Below are 14,315 nucleotides of genomic sequence, written 5' to 3' on the forward strand. Positions count from 1 at the left end.
TCCTAAACTGGAGAACCCTTTAGGATAGGTCTGTGTCTGCTCCATCTTCGTACCGTGCCCCACACCTAGCAGAACACTCGTTCTCCTAAGAAGGAGAATCCAAAAGGTCTGGGTGAATTTGGAAAGCCAAGCTTCCTTAAGTCAGCGCAGGTTATGGTGAGAGACAAGCTGGGAGGAGACTTTGAAGAAGGTTTGTGGGTGGCAGAGTAAGCTGTGGGGCGTGGCCTGCATGTGATGGAACTCTAAGCATCTTTGGAGGAACCCTAAATTCCCAGGCTACTGTTGGGCTACAACTGGGGTGTTCTGTGACACACACACACACACACACACACACACACACACACACACCTGACGTCTCACAGGACCAGAGCAGAGGCTGTGTTTGGAGAGACAATGCCCTTGTTTTATCCCAGAAGGCTAAGCGAGTGTCTATAACTAGGTAGAGTTGCCGTGGGAAAGCTGGTTAAGAGGCATCATTTGTGGGCAACATCTGGCCAATGGTTTAAACATTTCTTGAGTGCCTCTTGTATGTTGAGGTGGATTCTGGGAACCGAGACCAGGCATCTCTGATGGTTACTAGTGACTGGGATCTGGAGTCATTGAAGAAGCACCCTTCTGGGTGGGTGGTCCTTGAGGATGCCTCCGTAAGGGACAAGCCCATTCCCAAGAGTGGGCAGCTCTTTCCAGTGGCCGAGATACAACAATGTCCCAGGAGAAATCAACGCTCACCACCTGTCCCGGCTTCTTCCTGTCACCGCTGTTCCACCACCGTCCACTGCCGTCAGAATCCAGCTTCTTTGGCTTCCTAACCTGGACCGACACCAGCAGCTCTCCAGGAATCCTCCAGACCTTCAGCACCAGACTTGAACCGCTGAGACATCCAGCCACCAAAGACAGCGACCAGCTCCTAAGCGCTCAGCTTTTCCAGCGTGCAAACCAGCCGGTTTTGGACCATGAGACCATATTGTGTAAGCCAGCCTGATAAATTCCCTTTGTAATCTATGTTCATTCCATTGGTTCTGTTTCTCTAGAGAACCCTGACTGATACAGCGTCCCATTTCCATTTTAATGAGGGACATCAGAGTGAACAAGTGAAGAAACAGACCACTGAGCCCTGGTTTGGTGATAATGAGCATTTTGACAGGAAGACAAGGGATGTTTAGACTGATGGAGAGGCTGGGAAGTAGAGGCAGGCCTGTAGCAGAGACAATATTTAGACTTAGGAAAAAAAAAACCCAAGGACAGAGTGGTATCAATCAAGCCAGAAGCTGTGGGCGTGGTGGTGGTGGTGGGCATGATAGAGGGTCGTGATGGGGCGGGGGTGTCTATATAGAGGATACAACTGGAGCAATGACCTTGAGGTAGAAGCCAATAAGAAGTAATATAAACAGAAAGTCAGGCTAACCAGAGACTGGTAAAGTATAGGCAAAGGGGTCAGAAGACCCAGTGGAAAAGATACATCGAGCCAGGCTTGGTGAGATTTTATTCCAAGTGATAGGGTTAGATAGCTGCTGCTATATAACAAATTACACCACATTCCCACTTAATAGTTTAAAACTAACTATGGTTTTTATATCAATGTCTCTGGGTACAAAAGAGCTTTGGGTTGGCCTGAGGACACCTTCAAGTTCAACTCGGAAGGCTCTGCTTTAAGCTCCCGGGCGCGCTGGCCAGCCTCAGTTCCTCATGGGCCGTTGCTCTGAGGTCACCCTCCAACCATTGCCGTGTGAGCCACCCCGAGCTGGCAGCTGGCTCCATCAAACCGTGCAAGCCAAGAAGGTGACAGCCTGCTGGCAACGTGGAAGGGAACCACTGCCGTTTGTCACCCAGTCTCAGAAGTGACATCCTTCTGTTTCTGCACTTCATCTTGCAGAAACGAGCCACGGGTCCCACCCTCACTCCAGGAACACCTGGAGGTATGATCCTGAGATCTTAGAAATCTTTCCACCACACACGGGAACCCATCGGCAGCACCTGAGGTGCAGGGGGTGATGCGTATTCTGATGTGTATTTCCAGTAGCCATTTTGATGTCCTTGACTATTGGAATCATGAGTTGGGCGTTGGGCAGGAATAGACTTCTGGTGAGAGTTAGCGAGTTGTATGGCTTGGGTAAGGAGATAATGGGGGAGGGGTCTTGCCAGTGGCTAGGAGATGCGGACAGGTGGAGAGGAAGTGGGGAGGGTAACACCAGGGCTTGCTGGAGCACATCTTGCCCACAGGATGATAATGTGTGGGACTCACACTTTTCCCTGGAACAGATAGGAAGCCATTAGCTCCATCCTTCTCCAGTCCTACGTGAAGCCACCCACTTGATGGATGGTTGAGGGGAATTAGGAGCACCGACTGTGAACAAAGACAGTGCCTCTCCTGCCAGGCCAACGGACTGATCCCATGTCTTGAGTCCCACACGAATCCTAACTTGTTCACGCTGGGACTAAGCAAGCTACTGAGTAAAGTGGAGGAATGTTGCCCACCCACTACACTACAAGTCAGTTAGAACTGGAAAAGAAAGTGTGTGTGTGTGTGTGTGTGTGTGTGTGTGTAGAACACCTACCTCCATTTCCCTCTTGGAACCTGTGTGAACAGCGCACCACACCCCCTGGTGGTGGTGGCTCAGAAGGACCAGGAACTGAGTTGAACCCTTCATAAAGTAAGGGACACAGACATCCGCATCCAGCTGCTTCAGGCAAGGGATGGAGTATGTTCTCATCCCTGGGGGGACAAGGGGATGTCCTCATGCCTCCTGCGCTGGCAGCCAGGCACTGATCAAAAAGTGATTCACACCAGTAATCCAAATGACATCACCAAACACCAGCCACAATTTTTATGTTTCCTGCATAGCCTTAGACATGCTGGCAGCGTCGTGCTTAGGAGTCAAGGCCTGGGACTTTGGCTAAGTCAGTCTGTTGGATTGGTTTTGCTCTCAGGATCCTGGCCCCGCTGGGGGCTTTTCAGGGGACCTCCGTGCACACAGCTCCCCTGGACCTCACCTCCTGGCTAACTGAGAGAAGGTTGGGAAAAGGACAAGACAGAAAGATCTCTGAATGAAGATTGGGAAGTACAGGGAGGTTTAAGGATTGAGAGGTGGTAGAAGGGAGGGGGGGGGGAAAGGCATAATAAGACCTTATATTAATTTAAAAAATATATTTATTTGGAGCTGGAGACACGGCTCAGTCGCTCTTCTGGAGGAGCTAGGTTTGATTTCCAGCGTCCACAGGATGGCTCACAATCATCTGTAATTCCATTCCCCAGAGATCCAAGTCCTCTTCGGTCCTCCTTGGGCAGTAGCACTGAAGTAGTGCACAGACATACACGCAAAACATGCATACACACGAAATACAAATTTTGATGCAAACGATAAGACATTTTTAGAAATTAAATCACATTCCTGTATGTAGTGTGTCAGTGTGTATGTGTACAGGTACATGTGTAGGCATACGTGTACCACAGTGTACCTGTGTAAGACAGAAGACAGCTTGTAGGCACCACCATTTAGGTCCCAAGGATCGAACTCAGTTCATCCGGCTTGATAGAAACCACCTTTATCCACCGAGCTATTGCAGCGACCAGAACATTAGGTTTTTAAAAAAAAAACATCCACGAGAATGCCTTCGGTATTTTATATCCCATTTAGAGTCTCTTCAGTAGGAATCTTGGTATGTTTGTTACCTCTAAGAGTAAACACGGGAACGCTCCTGACAAACAGACAGTCTGGAAGTTTCCCCAGGCCTCTTTACCTGTATCTTATCCTGTCCCTAAGAGGTTTGTCCCATGTGGGTACAGGGAGAGTGGGTGGATGGCAAAGTGGGGACCCATAACCCCGGTGTTCTGTTTCCAGCTCCTATCCCTGACTGGTGGGTGACCTTGCTCAGGTCACAGCTCTGTGTTTCTTGAGAGAGGAAGAAATATCCGAGGTGGCAAAGCTTATTTTCCCAAGGAATTCGAGTCCTACAGCATGGGGGTGCCTCCTAATTCTCCTGAGTCTCAACCTTGCCCTGTTGATATTAATTAATTAATAAAAGAAAACAAGTCAGATTAGGATCCAAGGGACTTTGGGAGACACTCAAAGCAAAAAGCAAGGAGTTCCCGACAGGGAGATTTGCGGCCACTCTGTAGAATCCACACATGGAGTCTACAACATTTTCCAAGTCACGTTTCTGCACAAATAATTTCCCTCATGCCCTCACGCTGTCTGGGCAAGGGCAGAGGAAACATTTCCTCTTAATTTCAGGACAAGGGAGTTACAGCTAAGAAGAGGCATTTCTCAGTTGTTTTGTTCCCAGAAGCTCCTAGTGTTATTTTGCATGGCCCTGTTTTGTGAATTATCATTGGCTAAATACAGTGTATACCCTAGATAGAAAGTGACCGCACCCATTGAGTGAGGGAGCGCCATATTTACTCAGGGTGTCCTCTTCCTAGATAAAAGCCCACCTCCTACCAGGCTAAGGTCTGGGATATCTTCAAAGAGATGGGGGAACCTGCCCTATGATTCTGTAGTCAGTGGTAAGACCAGGTCCAGACGCCAGGGGAAGGATTGGGAATCTGACTCACAGTGCAGGGCTGCAGCTAGCCAGACCCTTTGACAGGAAGACACCTAGAACAGAACCCGAGGCTGAAAGAGAGCAAGAGCTCTCTTTTCAGGGTGCTTTTGCAGAGTTTAGGGTGGTTGCGTGTGTTCTTTCTGGCTACAATCTTTCATCCTCAACAGCATCAGTGTGGCTAAGGCACTGTCACCCACCCTGATTCTTCCCAGTTTATACTGCTCTTCAAAAGGCGGAGCCCCTGAAACTGGGAATTGCAAGACAGGGAGAATCGGAACATAAGACAGGGACTGTAGGTCTGCCTTGGTGGCCAGGGTATGTGCAAGAGAGGAGGGATTGAGGGGGCTCAACACCAGCTCCTCCTGGAACTCATGCAAGAGCTCTTGGGCCTTTGGCTCTGTCCCAAGGGCTCAACTGCCTGATCCCTGGCTCAGAGGCACCAACTGGCTTCCAAACTGGATAAAGAGGTCATCCAACCCCCTTCCAAACTGGGAAAAATACCCAGACCTGGATCAGAGGCTAGCTGGCTCTACCAATCCCCAGCAGTGCCAGGGTCTGGGGCAGGGTCAATGGGTAGTGCCAGTAACTGACAGCTGTTCCGTGGGTTATTTTGGGCCAGGGGCTGAGCTTTTCAGTTCCAGGGTGCTGGGATTAAAATAGCCACCTGCAGGGCAATTTTCCTGTAGCAATGTAGGGGCTTTTCCAAAAAGGAAAACATTCAGAGCCGGGGTGGAGGAGTTGAAGACAGGGTTGGCTTGAAGAATGGCAAAGAAGGAATTCTATCACTGTCTAAGACCAACCTCACCTCAGTGGTGCTGAACTCTAAGTGTTGGCATCTCTCTGAGCAGAGTACTTTCCTGGGTCATCAAAATGAAGGATTGATGGGGTAAGAAGAATGGGTAACCCCCAAACCCAGCTTCTGACCTTCCTCAGTCCTCAAAGGGAGTCGTGAGATGTCCCTACCCTTGCCTTTCTACAGATGGTGTCACAGGAGTTCAGGGGGCACTTGGAGGCTCTGGTTCCAGGTCACTCACCTCGAAACTGCCCCAGTGCCTCTTGCTTTGGCTTTGCTCAGAGCCACAGAAGATCCGTGCTGGGAGGATAATCAGTTCCATCTCCAAGCTCAGGACCAGCATGGAAAACGCTGACTGGCCCTGGCTATCCTTCCAGTCACAGCGGGACCTTGGCAGCCACCCGCCTGCCTCACACGCCCCTCCTGCAGGAGGTGGGACAAAAGCAGGTGGGAGGAAAGAGGGGACTCCGGTTTTGGAGTCTAGCCAATTCTCAGCTTCGCAGCCCCAGGCAGGGACTTGACAGTTTGCGGGGCTTTGTCCGGGACTTGGAGCTAGAGTGACCTGGGACCCTTTGGCAGAAACAAGGGTGGCGCTTCGGGCGCATGCCCCAGACACGCCCCATGGAAATCGCTCCAGGGATCCGTCACCGAACTTAATCCTGAGCGCCGCTGGCCAGGTCTGTGCGACAGGTCCCACTTCCCCGCCCTAGTGGGGTCGCGCTGGGTTCCCTCCGCGATCTCCACCTGTGTTTTGGACTGTTCCAGAGGGTCAGTTTCCTGTGCGGGTAAATTCTGCACCCAGCACCTCTCATCTTCCTCCTCCCTCCCCGCCGCCCGGACACCCCGGGTCGCTCTGTCCCCGCCGCACTCTCATCGTCCCCGCGGGCCCCGGCGCAGTCTCCTCACCCCGCGCCGCTGCCCTGGGGCTCTCGGCGCCCCGGAGCCAGGGTCTCGCTGCGTCCTCCTCGCGGCGAACCGAGTCCTCTGGAGTCCCCGGAGCCATGAGTCTCTGCGCTGCCCCCCGCCGCCTCACGGGCGCTGCTGCGGCGCTGGGGCTCGGGAGCCTCCTGGTGCTGCTCGGGCCGGGACGCGCGTGCCCCGCGGGTTGTGCCTGCACCGACCCCCACACTGTGGACTGTCGCGATCGCGGGCTGCCCAGCGTGCCAGATCCCTTCCCCCTGGACGTGCGCAAGCTGCTAGTGGCCGGCAACCGCATCCAGCAAATCCCTGAGGACTTCTTCATCTTCCATGGAGATCTGGTGTATCTGGATTTCAGGAACAACTCTCTGCGCTCGCTGGAGGAGGGCACGTTCAGCGGCTCGGCCAAGCTGGCTTTCCTGGACCTGAGCTACAACAACCTCACCCAGCTGGGTGCCGGCGCCTTCCGCTCAGCGGGGAGGCTAGTCAAGCTCAGCCTGGCCAACAACCACCTGGCCGGGGTACATGAGGCCGCCTTCGAGAGCCTGGAGTCCCTGCAGGTGCTGGAACTCAACGACAACAACCTGCGCAGCCTCAACGTGGCGGCTTTGGATGCGCTGCCGGCGCTGCGCACAGTGCGCCTGGACGGGAACCCCTGGCTGTGCGACTGTGACTTTGCTCACCTCTTCTCCTGGATTCAGGAGAACGCATCCAAACTGCCCAAAGGTGAGCCAGAGGGTGGGTGGCTGGAAGTCAGGGCTGGGGGGAGTAGGGAACGAACGGGAATCAGTCTGGATACGTGAGGCCTCGCTTTGGGGGCTCACCAGAGAGTCCCCTGAACGAGAATTCCCAAGGTGTAACTCCATAAGACCAACTGCCCGAAAGTCTCAGATATGTTAGCAAAGGGTGTTAAGAGAACACACCCGGAGCTCTCCCAAGTTTCTCTATTTACTTCCTACCCAAGTTCAGGACCCGCCTTTTCTCCATCATCGAGGTCCACATCGTCTCCGGATGCTTTTAGGTCCTAGGACAGGTGGGTTTGAGCAATGTACCTGTCTCTCCTAGTGGGAAAACCCCACGTTGTGTAAGACGCCATACCATTTCCAGACCCCGGAGGGGGAGAGGAGCTGGCTGATCCCGAACGTGATCTTGCTGCTACAGATTCGAAACGGGTCCTCTTTGTTCCCATCTCTCGTTGACTCTTCAGTCCACCCCCTGGTGAGGAAAATTGCCGGTGAGGACAAAGACAGCCAGCCTAGTGTGGGAATGTGGGACAGAAACCTTTCAGGTGGGCACCTCCCCTGTTTTCCTGCCGCTCCTCCTGATGACCCCATACACATACCCAACTGGCTGATGGGAACACAAGGGCACTGGGAACGCAGTAACAAGGGAGTAAAAGGCAAAACTGAGAATGCAGGGACTCTAACACTCATGGGGTATGTGCCAGGACGGAAGGCAGGCGATGTCCTTACCTTCAGGGGAGCTCACCCATCTGCTCGTGAGACTTCGGGCACTGGTTCAAATTGACCTCTCAGAAAAAGCCTTTAAAGTTTTGGTGAAATTGGTTGCAGTCCAGTATAGCGCATGTTATAAAAGGAGGCGTTGCTATGAACATTTCGTTATTCCTCCCATCGAGAGTTCCTCTGTGTATGGAATTCCGGTGTGTCCACCTGTGTGGTCCGCGGGGTCACAGGCACACAACCTGAGCCTTGCTGTCCCTTCTGAGTGGGCACTTCCCCTAATGGCTCTACTATGTATGTAACAATTCCTACAAAATTTGGCTTGCAGGGTACAGAGTCTCCCAGGTTTGAAAGACGCCCTTGTTCTCCTGCCTGCCTCCCCAGATCTGCCAGGAGATTCGGAGTGACAGAAACGTCCTGTGGAAGCTCTCACTGGAGAGAGGGTCACCTTGTCTTCGATTGCCCCTGTCTCAGCAGACTGTTTCTCAGTTACCTGACTGTGGGGCTCCAGTTTTCCAGTTGAGGGCAGGAGCTTAGGTTCTGTTTTCAGAGCTGTCTTAGGTAACCAGGCCCCTAAGGCTTCTGTACCTTGGCTTCTTGTCCCTTGAGGACTTGGGTTGACCTCTAATGCCTCCACAGAGCCTTAGGTCAGAGTTGGAAGTCATGAGTTTTCATTTTGCTTTAAGGTCCTGGGCACTTAAGGTTTTTGAAGTTTGCCCTTTTTTATGTGTTTTCAAGATCGAAGCACAGTCACGGAGGTCTAATCCCAGAGCAAGGGGAATTATTACTCTCCCCGTGTCCATCCTCCATGGGAGAAAATGGACAACGGGTGGACATAGGAGGCTAATGGACAGACACTGAACAGAGACAGTGTAAGGGTCTTGGGAATAGGGCAAGACTGAGAGGAAGACTGGTTTCATCCAGCTGGGAAAGGAGGGTGACAGCTGGAAGGTACCTCCTGAGGCACAGAGCCAAAGGCAGCTCCAGTGGCTTACAAAGTGTAGCCAGGGCTGTGTCCCCAAAGTGAACCAGGAGAAGGGAGGGTGAAGGGTCTGGCTCAGGCTGAGAACTGAGTGCGAGAGAGATTCCAGTTCTGATCTAGACTCAGGCTTATGATTCTGGACCAGCCCGTGACCTCCCCAAGCCTCAGTTTCCCTGCTTCAGAATTAAAAATGTGAGGCAGAGGCAGGCAAATTTCTGAGTTTGAGGCCAGCTTTGAGGTCTACAGAGTGAGTTCCAGGACAGCCAGGGCTACACAAAGAAACTCTGTCTCAAAAATACAAAACAAAACAAAACAAAAGACAGACTGGAAAGTGGAGGGGAGTATTAATAGGGTACATAACCTGATAATTTAATACATGCATATGATATGTAGCTATTAAATAAGGAATTTACAAGTTGTACCCTATTAACCACTGATCATTTTTTTGTTCTGGCCTCTCCGAGGTTTCTCCTGGCCTTAATAAATTATATGTATGTTGATATGGGGACTAGAGATGGCTCAGTTTATAACGAGTTTGCCATACAAGCGTGAGGACCAATCCCCAAGCATCCATGTAAAACTCAGGCATGATGGTGCGTGTCTGTAATCTCTGTGCTGCTGTGGGATGGGTGGATGCAAATGAATCCCAGGAGCTCATTGACCCGCCCATCTAGCTGTTTTAGGAGCCTCCAGGCTCAGCCGGAGAGACCTTCTCTCAAAAGAGATGGTGGAGGGTACTGGAGAGGTGGCTCAGTGGTTAAGAGAACTAACTGCTCTTGCAGAAGATCAGAGTTCAGTTCCCAGCACCCAGGTCGTAACTCCTCCTCCAGAAGCTCCAAAGATCTCTTCTTGCTTTCCTTGTCTACTATACTCCAATGGTGCACATAGCATCCCCACAGCAGGCCGATATCCATATTATTAAAAAATAAAAAACAAAACAAACAAAAAATTAAAGGTTACTTGAAAAATTAGGCGCAGAGAAACTGAGGAAGGAAGACCTCTGGCCCCTGTCCACGTGCACACTAGCTTTGTGTGTCTGGCTATACATGTGCACCACACATGAATACACACTAGATAATTAAATACTATAAACTATAGCCACTGGTATATTAATTAAATAAATGCTTTAATTAGTTAAATAATTAAATATAGGCAGTGTTGTCGAACACTAAGATTTATTCCTCCTTGGTATTCATTACAAGGGCTCCCTACACCCCCCTCCCCCTCCATGTCCCAGTTTGTCTTTTGTTTTGTTTTGTCTTTTCGAGACAGGGTTTCTCTGTGTAGCCCTGGCTGTCCTAGAACTCACTCTGTAGACCAGGCTGGCTTCGAACTCAGAAATCCACCTGCCTCTGCCTCCCGAGTGCTGGGATTAAAGGTGTGCGCCGCCTGGGCCACCGCCGCCACCACCACCGCCCCCGCCACCACCACCGCCCGGCGCCAGTCTTTTATGAAGGTGAAGGCCAAACATCTCTAAGGCCCAGCTGGGGCACTGAAGTATGCTTGCTTGTTTGGGTGTTTGCAGTGCCACACCCTCTACCCAGTCTTGCATGGCTGGTCTGTAACTCACCTCATCCGTAAACGAAGATGGTACAGTATCCGCTAGGTGGGCTTCCTGGGAGACTGGGAAGAAACAGTTAGTAGTTAAGACTGTCCCCGAAAGGCATGTGTGTTGAGAAGCCACGTTCCCTCCAAAGCAAGGCTGGATGGAGCCAGGCTGGACGGACCTTCTGACTCCCAGCTCATTAGCTATGCGGACCACCCACTTGCTGCCGCACACGCCCTGCCTCTTCCCAGGAGGGAGCCCGGAGGTCTGAGTAGAGGACAGCTCCCTCCAGCGTTGCTCTCTGAACCCTGGCACCCTCCTCCGTCCCGACGGAGCAGAGCCATCTCCTGGTGACCTTGGTTGCCTCAGCCAGTAGCAAGACTGTGTTGTCTGCCAGGTGAGCTGCCTTTGGGATGGGGAGTATCCAAGCCTCAAACCTAGTCCCCTAGAAAGGGCTGGGAAGCCCTGTCATTGGAGCTGAGGACTGACAAGAAACTGCCCTCCTGGTGGAGGGGGGACTAGGAAAGCCAGCACCTCCAATGGCCAGTTAGGAGAAAGCAAAACAAACCAGAAATCCTAGAGTTCCCAATTAGTGTTAAATTTCAGATACACGAGGAATCCAGTTTCAATATAAGTATGCTATCCCTAAAGCTTTGAAGACCAAACATACAGTGCTCACTTAATGCATATTTAGTATTTCCATGAAATGTTATTTGTCTTTTATATGAAATGCAGGCCTAATTGAGCATCCTATATGTGTGTTTTAATTTATACTTTGATACCTACGTGTCTGTATCAATGCCAAGGTCTTTTCAGAGGCTGTTCTCCCCTTCCACTCTGTGGGTCACGGGCGCAGAACTCAGGTTATCAAGCTTGGTGACGAGTGCCTTTATCCACTGAAGCATCTTGCCAGCCCATGTTTATTTTGTTTGTTTCGGTGATAGGGTTTTGCTGTGCAGCCTAGGTTGGCCTAGGACTCACCATTCTCCTGCTCCAGCCCCCCAAGTTCTAGGGTCACCGGCATTCATGTTCATGCCAAGCTCTCTGGCAGCCCTACCCTGCTGTCTATAGCTATAAAGCACTTTGTCCTTACCTTCTGTGCTTGGTGGACACCCTCCCCAACAATTTTCCCAACAAGAAACCAAAGCGGTACCAGATAGAGCGCTGGCAGAGGGCTGAATGGTTAGTTAATGGTTTAGATAACCTTGCACTCTGGGATGTATCACCGCCCCGTTTCTCTGAGAGGGGTAGGAAGGAGCAGCGTCTTTCTCCTTCAGGCCTCGGATCCTGGGTGACATTAAGCTGCTTCCTCCTTCTTGTCCCAGGTTCTGTATCTACTCTGGTGGTTCACCATGTGATACCAGGCTCTTTGGTAGTGAGGGACAGTGGGTGGCCAGGGCACAGAGCTAATATCTCTTTAAATTGGAAAGTACTCTGGACCTGGAAGCCAGATTGACTCTGGAAATCACCCAGGTAACAAGCCAGGGTAGAGAGAGGTGGGGGGTGTCAGGACGAGACCAGGAAGCATCTTGTAATGACACCTTTGTCACAGATGCTATGCTCCTTAAGACTTCCCTTTGCCGGGCTGGGCTGTGGTGGCGCACGCCTTTAATCCCAGCACTTGGGAGGGAAGAGGCAGGCGGATTTCTGAGTTCGAGGCCAGCCTGGTCTACAAAGTGAGTTCCAGGACAGCCAGGGCTACACAGAGAAACCCTGTCTCGAAAAACAACAACAACAACACATCAAAAAAAAAAAGACTTCCCTTTGCCATGGTGTGCCTCCTGTCAGCCTGGGAGATGGGCAGCATCATTTGAGAGTCACTCCAGCCTTCTTTAGATCTCTCGGTCCCCAGAGTTCTTGAGTGAGCACCAGGGGAGACGTCTATGAACAATATTGTATGAGGTCCATCTGGGGCTTTCCTGTGCTCAGAAGCTTGATACCTGCTTCCGGGCAAGCCTTGGCTCCCTGGCTCTGTACCATGCAGGAGTTTGATTGTCTTCGTTACATTACTGTTGCTTTCATGAAACACCATGACCAAAGCAAAGTGGGGAGGAAAGGCTTTATTTGGCTTACACTTCATCCTCCAAGGGAGTTCAGGGCAGGAACCTAGGGGCAAGAGCTGATACGGAGGTCATGGAAGGGCGCTGCTTACTGGCTGGATCCTCATGGCTTGCTAACTGCTTTCTTATAGAACCCAGAACCACCAGCCCCATCACAATGAGCTGGACCCTTCCATATCAACCACTAATTAAGAAAACGCCCCACAGGCTTACCTACAGCCTGATCTTATAGACACATTTTCTTAATTGAGGATGCCTCCTCTTGGATGATTTTAGCTTGTGTCAAGTCGACCTGAAACTATCCAGCACAGTGATATTACCTCAATTGCTGACAGTCTCTAGGTCTAAGACTTCTGAAATCAAGAGAGTATAAGCATGAGACCTGGAAAGCTATTCTCAAGTAAAAATTCGTGGATTAAAACAATGTCTATATTCATATATCTTCTCTTCCTTTCTTTTCTTTTTATCTCTTTTCTTTTAAGACAAGATCCACCACATAACTCTGGCTAGCCTGGAACTTGCTATATAACTTTCTATGTAAGCCAGGTTGGCCTTAAACTCTCGGAGACCCGTTTGTCCCTGCCTCTTTGTACACCACTATGCCTGGTCGTGCAAATATTTTCATAAGGGTGTGCATGCATTATCACAGAAGGCCTGTTCATAATCGGTCCCTAGCCTTGTCCTGGAGTGATGGTGGACGGGGCTCACAGGGATTGAGAGCTGGCACGGGCTAGACTGTATGCCTAGCTTTGAAGGTGCGTGAACAGGTGACAGGCCTGAGAGAGCTGATGTCGGGGAAGGTGCTGATGGGGCTTGTCAGGGACGCTGGCTTGGCCAGGCCTCTTCTTGTGTCTTCCCTTTCTATCCATGGTCTCCTGAACTCCACAGTCACAGCCCTCAGTACCAGAGAGGAGGTGCTTGACTCTGTTGCCTTTGACCTTGAGACTTGGAGATGTAGGCTGAGGGGCCGGGGCGAGGGTGGGTATGACTGAAGTAAGTGTAAGTGCCTTGTCTCTGTGTGACTCCCAGAGATGACACAACACATCGGTGTAGAGTGTTCTGGCGCTTGGGGGCTGGAAGCCCCGGTGAGCACCTCTGTGGGCAGAGTCCTTCCATGATACAGAGCCATGGCAGACGGTGCTTATCCAGGCCCCATGTCATACATATCACTTAACCGTCCTAACTCAGGGCCGGTGGGGGAGGCCATCCTGAGCCCCAGAGACTGCCTCAATTTTCTGATGTCGGCAGGCTTGCCTCAGGCAAATGAATGGGGATTACTGCCATCCAGATTGGAGGAAAAAATGAAAGTGAAAGCTTGCCTGAGTCACACGGTTACTTTCTCTTAGACAAGTCCAAGGTGACTCTCTTCTTTTCTAAAAATAAAATAAGGGCTGGAGAGATGGCTCGGTAGTTAAGAGCACTGACTGCTCTTCCGAAGGTCCTGAGTTCAAATCCCAGCAACCGCATTGTGGCTTGCAACCATCCATAAAGAGATCTGGCTCCCTTTTCTGGTGTGTCCGAAGACAGCTACAGTGTACTTACATATAATAATATATAATGGGTGGGGTCCACTGGAGCGAGCAGAGATCTTGAATTCAAAATTCCCAGCAACCATGGCTCACAACCATCAGTACAGCTACAGTGTACTCATACACAAAAAAATCAATCAATCATCAATCAATCAATCTTTTAAAAAAAGATGGTAAAATGCTGGATAAAGAAAATCAAAAAACTTATAAAAATAAATAAATAAAATAAAGCCATTTTGTTTTCCCCGATTATAAGAGTAACAGGCTTCAGTTGTTAGCCTGTCAAGAAGTGGATACATGTTGCAATAAAAGCTGAAGACAAACAAGCAAACAAAAGCAAGCAACAGTAACAAAAACCAAACCAAACCAAACAGAGGAGCAAACAAAAAATCCCAGAGGATGGAGAGATGGCTGAGCAGCTAAGAGCATCGGCCGCTGATGGAGAGATGGCTGAGCAGCTAAGAGCATCGGCCGCTCTTGCAGAG

General features: G+C 50.7%; 1 protein-coding gene across 1 annotated transcript in view; it reads left to right on the forward strand.

Moving 5' to 3' along the window:
- The first annotated feature begins 703 nt into the window (after window positions 1-703).
- The window catches only part of Lrrc38 (leucine rich repeat containing 38), a 28,807-nt gene continuing 15,195 nt past the window's right edge, over window positions 704-14,315 (forward strand). The window contains 4 exon segments of the mRNA XM_052175858.1: window positions 704-968; window positions 1,655-1,779; window positions 1,874-1,916; window positions 5,915-6,979. Of these exon segments, the coding sequence (XP_052031818.1) occupies window positions 704-968; window positions 1,655-1,779; window positions 1,874-1,916; window positions 5,915-6,979 (1,498 nt within the window).

This window comes from Apodemus sylvaticus, chromosome 3 (assembly GCF_947179515.1).
Source record: "Apodemus sylvaticus chromosome 3, mApoSyl1.1, whole genome shotgun sequence".
In the NCBI taxonomy this organism is placed as follows: domain Eukaryota; kingdom Metazoa; phylum Chordata; class Mammalia; order Rodentia; family Muridae; genus Apodemus; species Apodemus sylvaticus.